The 21,538-nt window shown below is 44.3% G+C and overlaps 1 protein-coding gene across 1 annotated transcript; it reads right to left on the bottom strand.

Annotated features, from left to right (window-relative positions):
- Nucleotides 1-1,792: 1,792 nt before the first annotated feature.
- ppl (periplakin) lies at nt 1,793-21,117 on the bottom strand. The gene is made up of 22 exons (XM_070922633.1): nt 20,911-21,117; nt 16,701-16,800; nt 16,346-16,500; nt 15,777-15,897; nt 14,801-14,926; nt 14,472-14,513; nt 13,242-13,403; nt 13,039-13,146; nt 12,354-12,449; nt 12,132-12,254; nt 11,851-11,997; nt 10,401-10,552; nt 10,208-10,317; nt 8,905-9,062; nt 8,622-8,800; nt 8,364-8,502; nt 7,265-7,458; nt 6,985-7,135; nt 6,785-6,868; nt 6,586-6,702; nt 5,002-5,094; nt 1,793-4,925 (listed from the first exon to the last, which is right to left on the bottom strand). Exons 1-22 carry the CDS (start codon nt 20,955-20,957, stop codon nt 2,253-2,255), a joined length of 5,277 nt encoding a protein of 1,758 aa, XP_070778734.1. The 5' UTR covers nt 20,958-21,117; the 3' UTR covers nt 1,793-2,252.
- Nucleotides 21,118-21,538: the final 421 nt, after the last annotated feature.

The raw sequence follows: 21,538 nt of genomic DNA, 5'->3' as shown, positions 1-21,538 counted from the left end.
AGACAACACACACCCACTAATCACATGTGAGGGCAAGCCCTTCCTATCCATGTAACATCCGCTCTTGTGTTTATTATTGTAATGTTGAAAACTAGTTTCTAACACGCCTAAACATATAATATACACTTACATAAACAGCAACTATATTTCATATATTTAAAAAAAAACATCAAAAGAGAAGGAAATGATTATAACCCAAATAAAAACAGATGCTGTGGTAAACTTGGATGCCACAATAAACAAGTGTATATAGTTATATTATATGTTGCATATGATGACAATGATTTCAGACCAATTTCTATTTCTGTAACCGTGGACCGGGTGCTTCTATTGCCTCACTGCACGGTACATTCAGCTTGTCTTAACAGGACTTACTGCCCCCTATTGGTGGGAGGACGAGCAGCTCTATTGGTCGCTCGGGGTCTTCTCGGTTAATAGGCACTCTTGCAGTACAACATAAAACACCTGTACAAACTGGCATCTGTACCAACAGATGTGTGCACAAAGCATTTTACAAAAAAAATATTTACACAAATGTATAAATAACTGAAAAAGTCCAAAGTTAAGTAACTTTAAAACGTTTTTTTTTATAGAGTTAGTTCAGTTAATGTGGACCTGTTGAAACTTAAGGGTTCAAATTATTTTGTCAAAAAATCCATATAAAGAAAAAGCTGCAAAAAAAATCCAAACCTGTTAATGTATTGCAGTATATACAATACATTTACTGTACTTGAGTACAATTCGGAGTTACTTGAACTTCACTTGAGTATTTCCATTTAATGCTACTACTAGTGCTAGTCTACTACATTTCAGAGGAAAATATTGTACTTTTTAACTCCACTACGTTCACCCGACACTGGTTCATAATTACTTTGCGGATGATTCAAAATCAGCATATAATGATAATTGTGTTATGTATTATGCATTGTTATGAATTAAACAAGGCAACAGTGTATGACAGTAGTGGCTCGACAATGACCACTGACAACATTTAAATGCTTACGCTTTAATGCACCCGTAATAATAAAAATATAACACTCTGAAAGGAGCCATTCTGCATAATGAGTACTTTTAATATTGTAGTATATTTACCCGATAATGCTTCTGTACTTTTACCCAGATTTTGAATACTGTTAATTGAGTATTCTTACACAGAAATACCCTGATAAAAGACTGTCCTTGTCCTATTCCATAAATACATTTTGTCTTGGTCCAAATACACCAATTTCACTGTATCAATCTTTACAAATATTATATGGCCAGATCATAGCTTCTGATCAGACACAAGCCTCCTCAAGTAATTTCATTTGGGATCTATTTTGAGTAGTAGTCAGGCAGTACGCTGGTATGTAAGAGAGGAACCTTCAACGTATGTTGTGAGCTTCTTGTTTTGGCTAATTTTCTTTTCTTAAAAAGAAAGCCTTAATTTGACAGTGGACAGTAGAGAGGTGACAAGACATAAGGACAGGGTGAGTGACATGGAACCAAGGGTCCTTGGCTGGAATTTAACCCAGGGAATGTTGTGATACAGCATATAACCATTAGGGTGCCAGGATGCCTATTATGGCAAATTTTTACATTAGCACTCTTGTAATTTTGTTCTGTAAAGTGCTATATGAGGGCCATCACTCAGTCTCAGAGCTGTTCTCATTTTATCAGTGTGTTGTATGTAGATATGCAATGCTTTGTATTGGATCATCATCAAAATATAGTATACACAATTAAATGTCAGTAATACCAGTAAATTGATACCTATGTTCCACGATAAGATTACACACAAAAAACCATAACATTTTTTCCAGTTTGATTTGACTTTAATTGAATCTTACAGAGCACACATCAGATAAACCTGGGAAAACCCCACAAATAAATGAAACATTTAGTACCCTTGTGAATTTCAACAGCGATATCAAATCACAGAAATATTCTCTACCCTAGTACCCAGTGTAAGAAATTGAAGCTCAGCTGAGCAAACTTTTCCTACCACATAAAATGTTATGTAGTCGGCGGTAACGATGGAAATATAAATCCATATGTTCATGCAAGTACCACAAAATTTTAATATGCATAAGCAAATAAATACATAGTGCATTTAGGAATCATGGATAAAGTACAAAATAATGCCAAGTCACCATATTATTAAAGTCAGAATGGAATTACAGTGAAACCCAAGGATATTTTTAAACAACAGAGATGAAACAGGAAATTTTGTAGAATCAAACCAAAAATGCACTTTCTTAGCATGTTAGCATTCACTTGTTTTTGCCCGACACCATTACACCGAACTCCTGGATGGAGATATCTTTGTTTAGGTACTGCTCAAGCTGGCGATTTGTGATGTGCCCAAGACGCAACGCATCATCGATGGAGAACTTTTTTCCTGATTTTCTGTCGTGAAGAACTGAGGATTCTCCCTTGGGGCCCTTGACCGAGATCTCCTCCCAGTCACATTCCTGGCTCTGCAGGTTGACGAACATCTTCCAGTCGATCAGCCCTAGTTTGTAGGCCTCCTCTGGTCGCATCTCTTTGCCTGTATCTGGGTCAATGACCACGATAGACCTACGGAGATGGCTCTCCCTCTGTTCCCTCTTCATTCTCACTGCTGCCAGGTTCTTTTGAAGCCTCTCGATCTCCTCATCCTTCTGGGTGGTTATGTTTCTGAGCTCTGCTAGTTCCCTCTGTAGTGAATCAAGCCTCAGCTCCAGGTTCTTTCCATCCTCCCTTGGTGCGGATTCAGTGATAAGCCGAGTCTCTTTGCTGGTGATCTCGATCTCGGACCGAATCTTGCGGATCTCATTCTGCAGCCTCTGGTTTTCTTGCTGCAGACGGTTGCTTTCATCCCGGATGTAGTCCAGTTCTTTAGAAGACTTGGTGTTAGAGAACTCCATATCAGAGAACCTGGAAGTGAGGTTGGCCAACTCCTGGTCAAGTTCTCGCCTTCTCCTTTTCTCCTCTTCCAGAGTCCTCCTTAGGTTCTCAATCTCAATCTCTGCCTCTGGGTCCCTCTCAACTTGGACTTTCTCAGTGCGGACAACTCTTTCCTTCACATCCATCTTCTCCAGGGTGAGCTGCTGCTGGATGAGGGCATTCAACTCTTTCTCAAGCAGAGTGCGTTTGTGCTTCTCTTCATCAAGCTGTAGTCTGAGGATGGAGTGTTCCTTCTCCTGTTGGGGATCCTGCTGCAGAACTACCTTCTGTTTGACCGTCACCTTCTCACGGTTCTCTTTGTCGCGGATCTCCAGCTCATTAAGTCTGACCCGAAGCCTTTGAATCTCCAATTCTGCATCCCGCCTTGCCCTGCGCTCACGATCCAGTTCTTCCAGTTGCAGATCCAGGTCAGCCTTTTGCCTCTGCAGTTGATAGAGCTCTGTTTTCAGGTTCTCCTTTTGTTTCTGCTCACTGCCGATGTTTAGTGAGAAGGTGTCGCACTCTGATTTGAGGAGAGGATCTTCTTCCATCTTGACCACCTCTTGCTGAACAATCTTCTCACGGACCTGAGACAGATCCATTTTCCTCAGTCTGATCTTCTCTTCTTGGGCTGACCGTTCTCTCTCAAGGTCGAGGCGTTTCTTCTGTTCATCAGCCAGTTTCCTTTTGAGAGTTTCAATTTCATCCTTAGTCTTGGGGTCTTCTCTGTACTGCAGAACCTCATTGACCACCTCTTTAGTCTGCACTTGGGGTTTGGTGTCCCTCCATCTTTGAATTTCATTACGAAGTTGGCGGATTTCCATCTCAGATTTCTCAGTCAGGTGGGTTTTATCTACGATTTCATTGCGAAGTCTCTCCAGTTCTCTTTCAGTTTGCGGATCTGTCTTGTATTTGATTACTTCTTTGATGATCTCTTTAACCTCCACTTGAGGTCCTCTGTTCCTCAGCATGCTCAGCTCATCCTGCAGGGATCTAGACTGGATCTCTGCATCTTTATAGCGCCTCTGATGCTCTACAAGTTCAAGCCGGAGATTGGCAACCTCATTCTCAGCCTTGGGGTCAGGGCGGACAATCTCCCGCACCTTCTCCTGAATAACAACCTTGGACTTCTCCTCCTCTAGGCCGGTAATTTTCCTCTGGAGATCAGCCTTTTCTCGCTGTGATGATCTTCGTTTCGTCTTTTCATCTTCATAGTGCCTCCTGAGGTTTTCTACCTCCCTTTCAAAGGCAACATCTTTCTCTACTTTCAGCACCTCCTTGATGGAAATCTTCTCCTCTGCCATTGCTTTCTCCTTCTCCATCCTTCGGAGCTTCTCCTGAAGAAATTGCAGTTCATCCTCCAGCTGCTTCCTGCCGTCCATTTCCTTCTGCTTCCTGTCAAGGAGCACCCGGTACTCTGTTTCAAGTTGGGGATCATTCTGGACTTTGATCACCTCCTCTTCTTTGATCACCTCCTGTTCCTTGCTCTTCTCCTCAGCCAGGATTGTTACCTGCTTTTGTATCTGAATCAGCTCATTGTCTTTCATCAACTTCTGCCGTCTAAGCTCATCCACTTCCTCCCGAAGCTTGCGTACATCCTCCTCCTGACCACGATCTCTTTCTATACGCAGGACCTCCTTCACCATGTATTGTTGTGCCCCTTCTTTGACCTCTGTCTCAAGGCTACGCAGCTTCAACTTTAGTACCTCAAGGTCATTCTCCAGGACATGAGTAGTGCGGCGCTCCTCTGAGAGTTTCTGCTGGACCTTATGGACTTCCTCATCCAGCTGGGGGTCAGGAACCTTTTTGATCAGCTCCTTCTTGACAATTGTGTCCTGGGGCTTCTGTCCTTCAAGGACATAAATGTCAGTTTGGATAGTCTCAATTTCTTTCTCTAGCTGCTCCCTCCTCTGGATCTCATCTTCCAGCTGCTTCCTGATTCTCCAAGGCTCTTCTCCTGGGGCAGCAGCGTGGACTGACTTGACATTTGTAGACTGGATCATAGGGATCTCAGGTTGCTATAGAGGGAAAATGATTATTATCATTGTTGTTATTAATGTTATTCTTATTCTTATTCTTATTATGTATATTCACCTGGTTGAGAAGACTTTGGGTGAACTCCAGATTCTGCAGCCTTTGCTTGTTTACGGCATTCACCTCAGTAAACTTAGCCTCAATAGCAGCTTCCTGTAAACATTGAAACAGTAATTGGTGTCTTTGAAAGCACATACAGTAAATCCTTACTGGCCCTTTAAATTCAACATGTAACTTAGATTGTTTCAGTTGAGTAGTTTTTAGTATGAAGAAGGGAAAACTATCAGGTAATTCATTTACAAAATAAGCAAAAATTAGAGAAATGTCTGAAAATGTGTGGTGTGTGTGTTGCAGAATACTTTTATTTTCTCATTTTCAAACCCAAAGTTATATCCTGTGATCCTCTGGGGGGTCCTGACCCCCAAATTAGAAAACACTGATTTACTACCGCTGCCATCATCTAAATCCAGTTTGATGATATAACAATTGTAGTTGAGGAAAATATGAATTTTATCTATTCCTAGTAGTAGTTAAACCTTCATGCTGAGTAAACACGAGTATATCTGTTTTTCATATATCTGTTTTTTGCCTTTTAATACATTTGTGTGGCTGGATCAAGTAGGAGAACACCAAACTTTTAAAAACAGGACAGTTTATTTTTCACTCTGCCAATAATATTCAGGGTCAAAACTTGTGTCAGCCTAGAAAGCGCCCCGTCTAAGAAAATAATCCTCACGGTGTCATAGTGATGTCATCTGGGTTATCTTGATTTCGACTTCTTAAACAGAGAGGCTGTGTCACAAACTGGGAGGGTGGAGTTTGAAAGATGTGGGCGTTTATCAGGTAGGGAGTGTCTAATAAAAGACACTTTACTTTACTTTACTTTATTCTGGTCACTGCACTGTTGTTATTTATCTTATCTTATTTTTTATTTTTATTTTTATTCTTATTCTTATTTTAGCTTTATATTCTACTTATTTGTTATCAAACAATAGCACCTTCAGACCACAGCAAATTCCTTGTAATGTATGTTACTTGGCAATAAACAGTTTCTGATTCTGATTCAAAATTCTGAGTTGCATTATGGGAAATGTAGGCTCCAGAGTTTCTGGGCTCATGATTCACACTAGGGTCTAAAGTTTTTCGACCACTCTGCTCAGGACTATTCTTAAGTTTTTGAAGGTTGTTCAGTTTGTCTAAAACGGCTTGTTTCAGACAGAGGGGGGAACTGGGGAGCTGCAGAAAGGGCCAGTAGAAGATAGTAGAGTAGAAGGACTTTTTTGAAGTGTGAATCATGCAAAGCTACTCTAGTGGAGTCCCAGAATAAAAATACAGAGCTGAAATGAGCATAATATGGGACCCCAAATTTACAGAAGTGCAATACTAAATTGCTGGAGTAGCCCTTTAAATGTGGATGCAGTGGCTAATCTATGCTGAGAAAGGGGCACATGCACGTGCTTGAACTTCATTTGGCGGGAAAGGTTATGGTAGGCATGGCTGAAGAAGACTGGGACATACAGTTGTATGTCTTTGCTGTGTACTTTCAAATACTTGCTCATTTCACTACAGTCGCCTGGAGAGGATACATTGTTTTGACTGAATTTGACAGTGACATGCCATGAGAGCTTGGCTGCTGCGCCTCACCTCTGCCTTGACTGTCAGTGCAGGTGATTCCAGTCTGCTCCTCTTGTACGTCTGAGGTACAAGTCCATCCTCGAGGTCAAGGATGGATCTGAACTTCTCCGTTTCATTCTCGTAGTCCTACAAAGAAGAATCAGTCGACCGTTAATCAAACCTTCATCTTATTGTATTTCTGTAAATTAAAAAGGTAGTTATGTCTTACTTTGACCGCTTGTTGGTAAAGCTGGGCATTTTTGGAGACGTTGTTCAAGTCAGACTCCTTTCTTGCAATGTCAGAGAGCAGGTTCTGTAGACAAACCGAAAGTTGTTATGAGCCTTTTTTCCACCGCAGGCCTGACAGAATAGTCCTCTACAACAGGAAATATGCAGAGTATGAATCGCCCTGTTGCTCATCACTCTCACCCTCTGATTCTTCAGCTTGGTATCCACTTGTCGCGTGTCATCAGTTTCACGGGGCTCGTAGTTTGGGACGCGAGACAACCAGTTGTTCAGGTTGTCATAATCATTGCGGTAATTGTTGTACGCCATCTTGGCTCTCTGCAAGCTTTGAGACCTGCAATACACGGCAAAAGAGATGGTCATATGTCATATGTGTTTTTGTGGTGTGTTGCTCAGTATTTCTTCCGATAATTACCAATGCACATCTTAGTGAGGCTCCCCCCCCGCGTCCTGACCCTCTCACCTGGTGTCGATCTGCCTGTTGACGTTGTTGAAGCGCTTGTTGAGCTTCTGGACATCCGCTTCCTGCCTCTCAATGTCGGGGCAGTGCTCTTGAAATTTGGTGGTCATGTCGTCACAGCTGCTTTTGGCCAAACGCAGGTTCTGCTCCGTCTCAGCGATAACTGACCTCTTGGACCTCAGGTCTGCTGCAGTTTCCTGCCAGAGTAGCAAGGGAGACTAACTGAATACACGCGGGCCGTGATAAAAATGAAAATTCCTTCTCTTCTTCTTGAGAGTTTATCTCTCGCATCTTAGCACATTTGCTAAATGTTTGAATGAGTGCAATAATGTGTGTTTGGTGATGAAGGCACCATCTTTTCACCTGTATACGTAAGGGACATGGCTGGATTAACTTGTTATGGGGCCCTGGGGCAAAAATATTGTTGGGCCTCTATCGACCTGTTGCCTGGCCCCAGGTTTTCTGTGTGTGCAATTTGATTAAGCAGCAACTATACTTGAGAATATGCCCCATGAGGACACAATATAAACTAAAACTGAGACCTTTTTGTAAAAGAGATGATTTTGTTTGTCATTTTTTGTGCTATTTGCGCCTCAAACATTTGGCTATCAGGAGACCCAATGATAAAGTTCAGGCCCCTCTAAAAGACAGGTTCACCTAATGCAGGATCCATCTCAGTTGATATTATCACTTTGTGTTGCAACCAATAGCCATGCAGTGGACCAAGGCCTTTGGGTACTCTGGTGGTCTACAGTTGCCCGCTTTGCTTGATTAATAATCCAGCTTCGGGCAAGAGATAACAATCCAGTAAGAGTCACGCAGTTATTGATGTGAATGCAGAGTGCATGACTTTTATAACCAGATGGACAAGGCTATAGTGCGGCCTATCAAAGCAACATATTAAAGTATTGTTTATTCACGCAGGGAAATATGGTCTTTAAGCAGGAACTATATGTTTGCGCTGTCTTTGTAAACCTTGGGGGAACCTGCTGATCAATACGTTGCTCTGTACCACTACTAAGGGATCAGAAACTTCACGGTGCGCTATTCCATTTTTGACGTCATCGTAACGTGTGCCAAACAATAAAAAGAGCCATCTTACCGCCAGCTCCCGCTGCGTTTTCTCAAGTGAGGAGATGTCAGCCGGAGCGACCTCCTCCCTGGCCAGCTTGTTCTCATAGGTGGACAGTAAATTCTTTCCATTTTGAAGGGAAGTCTCCAGTTGGTTGGAATTCTTCAGCCTGAAACAAAAGTAAGCGCGTCGTCATGCGACAAATTTGAATTGCGCACATGAATCGAACCCATCTGAAGCAGGACTTAAAAGCTCATTCAGAAACACGAGACGAGATAAGTCCCATACTTCTCCTGAGAGCACCGAAGTAGCTGCTCGATCTTGGTGTACTTATTGTTGGCTTCGTCCACCTTGCCATGAAGTTGAGGCGCGCTGGCACAAGTCGGGTTCGAGACCAAGAAGCTCTTTGCCTCCTGCACTTTAGAGGACTTCTCTGGTTCAATCCTACTGACAGCAGCAGCAATGTCCTGAAGGGATACGTCTGGGTTGGTGAGGGTGTAAAATGCAAGGAATACTCTCTCTCTCTCTTTCTCTCAGCTTTGAATCCAACAACAGAAGTGGAAATCATTACCCTCATATCCTGCAGGCGGTCAGCGCTGTCCTGCAGTGGCCTGTTCTGCTCCAGTGGCGGGCGCACTCGAGCGTGAATGGCCTTCTCCTGTTTGTCCAGGTCACTGACGACCTTATCCAGACCAGCCATCAGCTGGCGGCACTGTTGTTCCTGCTTGTCTGAGGTCACACGCAATCACACACACACACACACACACACAACACGAGGAGCTTCATTATTTGGCGTCATCTATTTTCTTCAGTGGCACAGAGCGACTCTGGTAGGTGGTAGAACGTGCTCTACAAGAATCTTTGTCTGACACCCATGCCAAATGATTTTCGGAGCAAATCTGTCATAGCTGAATGACAACACTTTGAAGGTTTAGGTAGATGCTGTCAACACCTTTTACAGCAAAAGGTTAAGTTAAAGGATGGTTTATTACAATGCGGGTCGTTCTTATTTTCGTCGTTTTGCTTATGATACCATTGTACTTTACAAAGTAATAGAGTGCTGCAGGGATGACGGATTTTTGTAGGCAAACCCGGAAGTTAGCATCGCCTGGTTCCCTCGACTAAAAGCCAATGGGATTGTTCCACGGGATTTTGGATTATTGCAGAAAATAAGCTCTGTGGCAAAACAAACAGTTTATGATACTCACACGTTTTGTTCAGCGAGATAATCTTCACCAATGAACTCCACTTTTATGGTTTTTGAAGCATAAATGGAATCGCCAGAAGCAAAAAGCTAACGTTAGGCTATAAAGGAACTACACCACGGTCGCATGACTTCACCGTCACCACCACTGAGCTTCACTTTTAAGAGAATATAGATAGATATAGATATAGAGTATAAACACAACAAGGCTGTAAAGGTGGACTAGTGAGTAGACGACTTTCCGTGTTTCGGCATGAAGACGTTTAATGTCCGCGACAACCTCTGTAGTCTCATTTAGCCGCTTGTTAGCTACCGCCTTTTTTAAGACACACTCTGAAAAGCTTCAGAATTCACGAGTGGGGGTATCTACTGACGTATTTTATGTCGTAGAAAAAAACGTGGAAATCTCTTAAGCTTGTGTTAACCACAGACCTTATTTCAGTCATCTAACCAAAAACCCATCGACTTCCGGACGAGGGGAACCGGAAGTGTAAAAATGCCGACTCGTTTCCTGGTTTTAGGACTCATTCCTGCAGCACTCTATTGCTGAGATCTGGGAACACAATGACATCCCGACACAACAACCTCTGGCCAAACAAGGAAGTGGAAGTCTCTAACCTGTGATGAACGCATGATGCGATACTGTAATAGAAGTGGGTGTGTCCTGTACCTGAAGGTGAGCCAGTCCCGCTCTCCTTCTTCAGTGCGTCGTAGCGCTTCAGCAGCGTTCCCTTGCTGCCCGCCATCTTCTGCTTGACCGCCTTCTGCTGGCCGGACAGGCTGCGAGCGCACACAATAAAACGAACCGTTACAGTTTGTCGTCCAGTGAAACTTTTTTGTACGTGTTCATGGTGCACACTCACTTGTCAGAGACAGCCACCGCCTCTGGGTCGGTGGGGGGGATCATGAAGCAGACGGCAGGGGCGGTGAGCTTACGTCCGGCTGCATCCTTCACGTCCCATTTGGTCCCGTTGTTCCGGAGCAGAGTGTACGTCTCCCCGCGCAAAATCTGCCCCTGTACACGTCACAATTACAGTCTGTCGTCTGCCACTGGGCAACAAATATAGTTTCACACAGCCCTCAGATCTCAGAATGAATTAAAAGTGGCTTTCCAATTTTACTTTTGGTCATTTTGGTGTGAATTCTAATTGGCTAACCATTATGTATTATCAGGAGTCTGACCGATCAGAGCTCTTTCCTGTTCTGTGCGTGACTTTGATTTTGTGATTCCATTTTAAAAGTGGGTGGATTCATCATATGAAGCGTCATAAGGACATATAATTATTAATTGGGAAATTCAGTTTTGAGTCTTAGAAATGCAAATGAAATGACATTAACGTGTGTTTAATTTGATTTCAAACCTGAAATCGGTGCGGTCAAGAGACAGCCTCCACACGAAGAGCTTTGCTGCACCTAAGCTGAAGAGCCCCATATACAGGCTTCTTCAAATCCCCCTGTGTTCTGATCCCCCCGGGGGCTTTCAAATAAGATTCTCAGAGCCTTAGCCCGGGCTCTCTCTCTCTCTTCTGAAGGGATTTGAATACATTACACCACAAAAAAAAACTTAAATTACAGGCCTGGTGTTTAGAAAAAAGCAAGGCAAAGGGAGAGTGCTTAGTCATGCCCTCTGATAGCGAGGGAACATCCTGGGGATTAGAGCACTGACAGCCAGTGAGAGAGGGGGGGAAATAACATGAAATGAAGATAAGATGAACTATTTTGAGTGGAAATGGGGTCACTGCGGCGCTGAAAGACAACTGGACGATAAAGGAGACAGATAGGAGAAAGCAGACCAACAGCGGCGCCCGTCGTCATCCGACCGAATAAAGGTACAACGGGATACTTGTATCAAGTGACTGGCTCTTTAATATTATGTTACATTATATATTAATATTTCAAATGGGCGATCATCAGAGAGGCTTAGGGGAAGACAGAAAGTTGTCTTCTCAACTTTACTCCCTTTAACTTTAGTCTGGGGCAGGTTTATGCTATCATTCTTTTGAAAAATCATCCACTCTGGAGACCAGAGATCTGGGGTTGGCGAAAATGCTGGCTTAATGTGGACGGAGGGCCAGAAGGGGAGAGAAACAGACAGCGTTTTCAGATTTTGCTGGCTCTGTGAGGTAGGCTAGCTAAAAAAAAAAAAAAAAAATGTTTTTCAAGATTTTCTAGCAATCTTGCTCATCCACAAATTAATATTTCCCCCCAAAAAACACTGAAAACAATAGAATAATCTGTGTAGCATGACGAGACAGTTGGAAAAAAGCTAACGAATGATGGCTGAATTCCATTTAGCTTTCATTAGCTACATACCTCGTCGGTGTCGAACTCGCACAGAGCCTCAATGGGCAGCAGCTTCTGGGGGGTTTCGCGGCGATACTTCAGAGGCAAAACCTGCAGGCTGCGCTTCTGAAGAGCCTTGACCCGTTCGTCAAAGTTGTCCATGGCCTTGGCTTGGTCCTGCGCGCGCACACACACACACACACACACACACACACACACACACACACACACACACAGTTGTATATTTTCCAGTGTTTGCAGAAGGGAGTTGGTGGTGAGAGTTGTACCCATGTTCATAAAGAAATGCTCACATCCATCTCCCTGATCAGACCCTCCATCTGATACACATCTTTGAACTCTGGGTTGTACTTCTGGTTGAGCTCTGTATCCAGCCTCTTCAGCAGGTCCTGAGTGTCACGCGCCTCCTTGTGATACTGGACACACAGACACACACACACTGATGAGGTTTTTCCTGTTATTAATACCCGGTGTAAATATCTTTGCGAGTGCTCATCTGTACTCTCGGTTCTGACCTTGTGGTACTCGTCCATGTGCTTGAGGTGGTTTTCCTCACAGATGAGCAGGTTCAGGTACTCCTTCCAGTCGGCGTGGACGGCCTCCATGTGAGCCTGACAAACGGCAATGTGTTGACTGGTTAGTGGAAATGAAGTGAGGTCATTGCAGATGAACAAGCGACATGGTTTTAGTACGCACTCGCTGGGTATGAACAAACCCCCCCCACCCCTAACTGCGTGTTAGTCCAGTGAGCTCCTCCAAAACTAAAGTATAGGCGGGCTTCACCTCCAGGACACCGGTGATCGAGTTCGTCTTTTATTGACAGTAAAAAGTTGTAAAATCACACAGTCAGTGGCGTAACCATTTTAACGCCAGGGCTCGCCTCCCCACGTGCAAACATTCCACCAAAACAAGTCCCCACCCCCACCCCAACCCCAGACCTTGGCTACAGACACGATGGAGGTCAGGCCCTGCGAGACTGCGGTGCAAGTGGAAAGACTTCGTTTAGGAAATGATCTGTAGCTGGAGCAAACTGATTTTCAGAATCTCTTTCGGGGGGGGGCCAGAAATAACAACCTCACACTTTGGGTCTTTGGCGTTCAGCTCGAGATAACATGCCAGCCTTCCGTTGCAAGTGGAAGAAAAATGTTGATATGTGAAAGACGAGTGCAAGAGGAAGGACATGGACGGATGAGCCAGTACCTCGATGACGTTCTTCCCCGGATGCTCGGCGGCGACCAGCTTCTCTCCGTCGTCGTTCAGCTTGGTGACGGTGGCCTCTTTGGACTCCAGGCATTTGCTGATGAAGTTCTGTTGGGGCCGAGACAAGCAAACTGGTTATCATATTGCACATTCGCTCGTTGGTGTACATGCTGCCGTGCGCTGACGCCTTGCCCCGCGGCTACCTCATACTGCCTTTGGCGGGCGGGATGGTCCAGGTTGGTGTCGCTCCAGTCGTAGTTCATCCTCTCCTCGGCCTGCTGGTCCATCCAGTAGAGCTCATTGGTGCAGCGCTGCATGTAGTCCCGCAGGCTCAGCAGGTTGCGCTGTCGAGCGCTGGAGCTGGCCTAAAGGAGGGAGAGGGAAAGGTGTAAACACGTTGACTTGATGACTTGGATTCCCCCGGAGCTAGTGTGCTAAGCTAAAAAAAAAAAAATGTATGTATTTTTATGTAAATATTTATATTTTAGTATATATTACATGCTGTTCATGGAGTAAGTAAAGTAACCCATTTAAGGTGGGTTTAACAGTTTCTTATGTGATTTTAAAAACAAACAAACTTGACATTAAAGCCCTGAGCGGAAGACTTTTTTTTTGTGTGATTATATCATCTTTCAAATGATTCTAATGGCACACGTTTTTGTTTGTAGAAAAATGAGACATCTTTTAAAAAACACCTCACAAATATATAGTGTGTAAAAAAAAAAAGGCTCAGCAACTTCCTCTAACAGCTGGTTTAGAGCTGCAACGATTATTCGAAAGAAAATTAGCTGCCGACTCTTTTGATAATCGTCAAATCGTTTCAGTCATTTCTGAAGCCAAAATGTCAGACGTGGTGAGGATTTGCTGCTTTTCTTTGTCGTTAATGAAAGCGAATGTTTTTTTGGCCGTTGGTTTAGACAAAATTTGGCAATTTTGAAGGCGTCACTTTGGACTCTGGGACATTTTTTTACCTTTTTATAGACTAAACAATTGACCGATTAATCGTGACAGTAATCAGCAGATTCACCGATCATGAAAGTAATCGTTAGTTGCAGCCCTAAGATGGTTTTATCAAATGTTACTCCAACAGCGCCCCAGTGTGGCTCACTGATGTGTTTTTCACTGTTTTTTGTGGCACAGAGGAAGAAGATATATCAGGCTGTGACACACACACACACAGACACACACACACAAAGCTTTGACGGCGGCGAACTTAAGAGGCGTGTGCTCATTATGATAAAGCAAACTTCAGACACAGACACTAGCCAAAGGGCTTAAAAGCAGGCTGGTGATGAGAGACGTGGAACAGGTGACCCACAGTCACACACACACACACACACACATACACATGTACCGATATATATATAAAAAAACATATAAACACACAAAGCACACACCCCTGGGCGTAGAGTGTGTGTGTGTGTGTTTATTACCAGCAGCTTGTTGTACTTCATCTGGAGGCTACTGACGTATTCCTGGGGAAAACAGAGAAAACAGGCAGAGTGAGAACAAGACAAACAAGACGGGGCTCACGTGAGACATTCGCAAACACAGACGCTCTTGCATTTTGCATGCCACCGTTAAAAAAATATAATGATGTTGCGCAAGCTGTTAATCACAATAATCAAAATAAACAACAGCTAGTTTAAACCGTTGCTGATGCTGTGTAGTTAGCATTACAGGATTTTGTCTTGTTTGTGACTCTGATAATAATAAATAGAATGTTTGGTCACTTCATTTCCAAAACAGATCAATCCTGTACCTTGTCCCCGCCGGCGGAGATGTGAGGAGCCAGAGCCTCCACCTCGCTGTGGAAGATGTTGTGTTCCTCCACCTCGTTCTCCACAGTCGGCAGGTCCTGGCCAAAGCCCTTGTTGTTCAGGTTGTCCTGGGGCGGGGAGGCAAAACAACACACTTTACTTTCTTTTTACTTTACTGCCTTTGGGACCTAATACCTACTGGTCAAGTTCTCCCATCACCCCCCCCCCCCCATTTTTTTTTCTTCACATTGATCCAGCTGTTTACTTCTTGTAGCTTAGTTTTATTCGTTCATTAAAGCTGCATTGATGGATTTTTTACTTGGGGGAAGCAGAACAAGTTGAAAACACAACCTCTGACATGACATCACCTGAAGTGTTTCGAAAACAGATGCCTATCTACACATCCAGCAGAAGCAGAGCACCATTAGCATTCACTAGTAGTCCAATATTCTCTCTCTTTTAGCTCTGCTTTTGGCCTCCGCCAACTCCTGGGGGAAATTTAGCCGCTAAACGCTCCATTATGTTCACCAGCTAGTCTCTAACTGTGTCTGTCTGCTGTTTGCTGGCGAGCAGGTCTTGCGCAGTGGCTTTATCAGAGCTTTTTTCACTGGAAACAGCTGCCCGCGGCTGAGGGGAGTTTGTGGGCTTAAAAACCAAAACAATGAGCTAAAAGAACCTAAAACTCCCGTGCTATCTAACAAAGGCATAAAATGTCCAAAACACGGCAGAGGAACTGCAGAGCTGGAGATGAGTCAATACAAGCAACTCCTTTAACATTAAACGTAGTAATTTGATCTCTAAGTAAATCATGTAAAACATATTGATTACTGCAGCTTTAAACAATATAACTGAATGTCCTTCAGTCTTGTATTTTTAGTACCGAATTGGATTTCCAAGAGGATCATCTCAAAGCCAAAGAAAAATGAAACAAAGCATCCACGTTACCGTCATTACATACTCAAATCGTATGCTCCCTACCAGTTTCTCGTCCATCATGTTGCCCCAGTTGATGGTGGGCCTCCCCTCGGTGCGGATCAGGTGGTAGATGCGGTCATGGTCCTCTCTCAGCTTCATCACCCTCTCGCGCAGCTGCCTCATGCTGAACACACACACACACACACACACACACAAGAGAACGCATGATGTTAAGCTATCACGTTGTGGCTCTTACACAGTATAAGCCTGTTCCAAATAAAGGCCTGGTTCTCCCTGCCTGTACGTATACATATACAGTATACATATATATATATATATATATATATATAGACACTTTTACAATGTAATGTCTGCCCTGTCAGCAATAGAAATGGCCCGCCAGTGCCTATATTGGAATTTTAGCATGTGACGTCATTTCTTTGGAGTATCTTCAAATGCCTCATATCCCTAAAATCTGCACGACCTAAGCTAAAAGATAATGTAGGTCAATAAACCATAATAATTAGCTATTGTGGTTTTTTGAGATTTGAGAGGGATCGCGCCAACGTGACCTCCCGAGGCCACTCGGGGGGGCGCCCATGGGAGGTCCCTTTTGAAAGGGTCCTACTCACTCCTGTTCTATCATCTCAGCCTGCGGATGCTGCAGGCGCTTGGCGGTGACGGCGTCCTCGTCCAGGCCTTTGAGCAGTTCCAGAGAGTTGAGGATCCTCTTGTTGGTGTCATCCTGGTACAGCGGCTGCTTGCCTTCGTTGATCTTACTCACATCCTGCCGACACATTAACATTATTTAAAGTCAACTAGGGACTTTAAAGCTACTAGGGACCAAAAGTACCAATACCAAATAACAGTAGTGCCATGTTCCCCTCTGACAGAATACATGAATACAAAAATCAACCAAAACACGTGACATAAAAGAGCATTACACCGATGTATTATAATGGCAGCCTGTCGGTGGTCAGATCGTACCTTGTTGAGGTTCTGCTCGATGTCGGTGATGTTCTTCTCCACTTTATCGGCATTCTTCTGCAGCTTCTCGATCAGAGAGACCACTTCTGAGGATGGAGCCCTGGAGGACAAATACGACGCAAGCTGTCACTGTTTCCCGCCTTAATTGTCATCAGAGATGTTACACTTTTGATGTGTTCATTACGAGATGGGACTTTTGTATTCTGTATGCATCATGGAAATGGCACCAGATATTAATGCTGAATTCATGAGTTGATCAACAGAGTATTCATTGACAACTATTTCAATGGTTCCTGTTCATTTTCTATTACTGTGAATTGAATCATTGTGGGGGGTTTTTGGGGACTTTTGGTGGAACAAAACAAGCATGGGGTCATTTAAAGAGGGCAATAGATGATCCAGAATGGAAAGGGTTTCGTTCTCTGGGAAGTATGAATGTGCTCAGGTCATGTGGTCACCAAAAAAAAAAAAAAAAGAAATCATTATAATGAATCATCTGAGGGCCATGAATGTTCACTGGAGATGTGCCGAGCCAATCCTGATGATCGGTAGCGGTGTCAAAATCGGGGATCAGGGATTGGTGGGGACATCGCCAGTATTCACAGCTAATTTCATAGCATCTGGACAGTAGTTTGCGAGACGATGGATGGACCGACCAAACTGACCGGCACACTGTGCTTTGCCATCCGCCGTATGTTAGGTCCGTTTCAGGCAAATACATCCGCCACACTTCTGGTTTGTATTTGTTCCAGATGACTCATGAGCAAAGTGAGTATACGAGCACAACAGTTTCCCAGCTATGAGCTGGTTTTATAGCTTACTAATGACTTGATGAACCATAAACTGCCTTGCTTCTGCTTCAACTCTTTATTTGGCCTGGGATTGGTTCATACCAAGATGATGACTCACGAGCCTGAGAATCATAACACACGCCAGAGCGCCAGAGGGGGAAACCACCAACTACAAATGTGCATGGTGTCGCCGTGTTATGAGTCACTGGTAGGTTAAGGACGTTGACCGGACAACGGGCAGGCAGGCAGGTCTAGAACACGCAGCTGAAGTAGAGGAAACAAACCCAGCAGGTTTTTGTTTTTTTTCCCCCGGCCTCACATCATGCAGCAGACACACCTCATCCAATACACCTGTGACACGCACTGTGATGTGTGCCAAAGTGCACATTCCTATATGCTCTTAGTCTGTATTGGATACCAGCCTACTACACTAGAAGTATGTGTACTGATTTGGCACAAAATGTGGCATGCAGCATGCAAACAAAAGCAAAACATGCAGTATGTCAAAAAACACCCGGATGTCGTACTGATTGGTAAAGAATCTCCAGCATGCATCGGACCGGTCTACCTCGCCTGCTGTGTCCCACAACGCAAAGCGCCGGCGGTGGTTCTCCAGTAACATTGCGTAAACTGTTCGCTTATTTCACCTTAGCGGTTCACCAAAAACCGCTGCAAAATAAATCGATTTGACAGTTTCATGCCGCATAGCGCATTTGTCTGTGGTTTGCAATAAAGCCAATGTGTGTGGAGTGTATTGTGTGCGGAGCACGAGGACCAACTATCCGCGGGATCACCTTCATCGTGCTGTTTTTTTTTTTTTTTTTAAATGAAACGATTTGTCAGAACTGGTTTGAACTAGTAGAATGCTGCAGAAACGGGCTTGCAGTTTTTATCGTCGAGGCTCAAAAAAAAAAAAAAAAAACCCTGAGGGGGGTTCTCTGTCATATGTTAGAACACAAGCTCGTGGAAGCCCACACGTAAAAAAACCCCGAAACCTTCCACCCAACAGGTCCTTGTGTAAACAGCACACTCCTTTATAGACTGCATGGCTCCTCATGTGTGTAAATGCGCAGTTGCCAATGATTAAAACCACTGGTTTGTACATGCGTAGGAAGACCCGTGGTTTTCAAGGCAAGACCTGTTTTTGTTCTAAAACTCAGAACAGATGAGAACTAACCCTTGGGTCCTCGGCCTCCCTATCACATAACGAGAAACAGTTGTTGGTCTTGACTCCCCAGAATGCTGCTTTTTGATATGAACAATTCTACCTGCTTCTGCTTTTGTGTTCTGTGCACCACACACTGTTGTCAAACCGTTTCCAGGGAGGCCCACTGCTTCCAACTTCGATGTTGTGAGCACGGTTATGTTGATTCTGGGAAGGAACTGGCACCGGGGCGCTGGAGCTTGAGAAACACACAACCCAAGCTGTTTCCACGGGGAGAGGGGGGTCAAATTAGAACCAGAAAGCTCCAGCACTACAAAAACTGTCAGTGAGCGTCACGGCAAACACCCAGAGTCCTGCTCTCCATCCATATGCCACAAAGTCTAGATGCATGGCCAGACCATGAGACCACCCCTCTTACATAAGAGCAAGACCAACAGACTGAGAGAGACACAAAATGACGCAGCCGCATCATTTGAAGTCCTTCTGTGATTCTTTGTGGTCATTTTGCATCTTTTTTGTTTGTTTTTTTTGTGGCCCACAGGCCCCCTTAACCACTTGAGCCCCTGCGTTTGTGCCAAGTAGGCCCCATACATTCCCAAACGTACAGTACCTCCTTGCTGCCTGTCTTAAGACTTTCTCTTACCCCCCTTGAAACCTTATAAACAGGCCCAAAACGAGTGTTTCACCTTAATGTTGTTCAGACGCAAAGGAAAGGCACTAATCCCCAGCCCCAAGGCTTTGGCACGCCAGCCATCTTGCTTCAACTTGAAGCCGCCATTAGCCCGGCTCACACTGACAGCCCGCCAGATACCTGAGTTCACAGCTTCCTTTCATTTTATTATTATTCTTTTTTTTTTTCTTTTACAGACAGCAACTAAAAACCTCGAGAAGAAGAGCAGCATGAAGATAATGAAGAGGGTGGGGCAGCATATTTAGGATTCCACCGCAGGTCTGTTTGGCGGTTATCAGGGCGCACAAGCTGTTCAGCAGTGATTGACAACAATGACTTATCTTCACTGTGGCACCCTTGTCGTCGCCCGATGAGTAGAAACCAATAACAGCCACAGAAATACAAACAAATCAATGGTTCGTCGTGGACTTCTTTAACTAAGTGCCTGTAAATACATGTGATGCCAGCACAAAGACAAGGAGTCCCATGGAGGAGGATGGAGGTGTGACAGCGGGAGGGACACACCTTACACTGGAGGATTTGAGGAACAGATTAGTCGATCCCTGAGTTGGTGCTTGACACCAGAGGGTGTTGTTTTTGAGGCCCCTGAGCCACCTCAGTAGGTGGTGCTGACTGACAAGGGAGCTTTAAACGCTTTTGAAGGCATCCCCCGTCCAGACAGGCATGGGTGGGAAGGTGGGACACATGTGGTCGAAATGAAAACGCGCAGGCGGGGTCAGCCTCAACACGTGCACTTTATCATTTCCAGGGTGGGACAGATTTCACAGATTTCACCTTTCGAAAAAAAAAAAAAAAAAAAAAAGGTGACAGGGGAATGGGGCTTGGCGCAGCAATAATGTGGGGGAGAGGCTGCCAGCAATTCCTCACACATTGTCAGGAGGACAGCCAAATACTTATCAAACCAGTTACTGCTGCTTTACTACACAGCCCATCAGCCACACCCTCTCTTGAGTTAAAGCACATATTGTGAAATCTAATTTACACATTTTTCACTTCTGGCTTACATGAAAGCTCATGCATCCACGTTACATTGCATACAATTCATTGAGTGGATTCAAAGTCCAGCCGAGGACAAGTTTTCAACCTTTAGTAGTTTGTGTGAAGCCAAAGTCAGTCCACGACAGGGCACGCCTCGCTCTATCGTTTCATGCTGCAGGACGTTGCACCATACTCCGTTCGAAAAAATGGGCTAAATAAAAAAATGACTTCACCTGCACGCTGAATAAACCACGACCTGCATAAAAAAAGTTTGGTGAATAAATATGATTGGTGATGATGTTTCATTCGGGAAGTTTGGAATCAAACCAAACTTCAACTTCGTCGTATTCAAATCGTATTTATTCATACATTTGAAGAGTTCCCCCATTCTTCTTTACAGCCACTGTGGTGTATTTCGGTTTAGGACGTTCGTACAGAACCCATGACAAGATAAAGGGCCACTTTGCCGATAATGTTACACGTCGGTGACTATGTTGACTTTCAATATGAGGTTTGTTTGTTTTTACGCAGCTACACTGCGTCCAGAAGACGCCACAGTAAAAAACAGAAAGTCTCCCTACTTACGTCGGCTTCGGCTGCGTTATAACGGTGGACTTCTTCTTCTTGAACATGGTGACAGGTCACCTGTCGGCGGCTTCAGATGAGAAAAACAATCCCAGCAGGACAGGTGAGCCTCGGCTGTGAGTGTGTGTGTGTGTGTGTGTGTGTGAGTGAGTGTCGTATTCCACGCCGCCTTCACTGTCACAGCAGAGCGTCCCCTCCCACTGACACTGTAGCCACCAGCGGCACTGGACTCACCATCTGGAACATTCACTTTTTAGTTTTTCACACCCAACCTGCGTACCTGTTAGCGAGCAGGGGACAGGGGGCGGGGCCCCAGAGCCAGGCCCCGCCCTTCGGCTGCCCTAAAACACACACACACACACACACACACACACTTATTACTTCATGCTGCTCACACTGCTGCTGAGAAACATGAACTCATTACAAAACATGATGTCCTGAAAAGGACAGATAACAGTAACTGGTGTCACTAAAGTACATGTATATGCCAGTCGCTGCCTACATGTAGCAAATATGTCATGGCTCAAAAATGAAAACAAGTGCAAAACAATGCAAGACAGGGTGGGACAACGTGTTTGTGTGTTGAGATCAAGTTCTTTGGAAAAACCCATGGCTTTTTCAGAGTAAC

This window comes from Enoplosus armatus, chromosome 17, assembly GCF_043641665.1.
Source record: "Enoplosus armatus isolate fEnoArm2 chromosome 17, fEnoArm2.hap1, whole genome shotgun sequence".
NCBI lineage: Eukaryota > Metazoa > Chordata > Actinopteri > Centrarchiformes > Enoplosidae > Enoplosus > Enoplosus armatus.
Note: the sequence above shows the minus strand (reverse complement) of the source record. Positions and strands in the feature narration are given on the sequence as shown.

Bases quoted from the DNA above. Each gene is read 5' to 3' on its own strand.
- ppl (XM_070922633.1), bottom strand. From the start codon at position 20,957: ATGTTCAAGAAGAAGAAGTCCACCGTTATAACGCAGCCGAAGCCGAC. The intron at 7,136-7,264 runs GTGAGAGGGTCA...CGTGTATTGCAG, and splicing joins AACAGGCAGATCGACACCAG to GTCTCAAAGCTTGCAGAGAG. The intron at 6,703-6,784 runs GTAAGACATAAC...TCTTCTTTGTAG, and splicing joins TTTACCAACAAGCGGTCAAA to GACTACGAGAATGAAACGGA.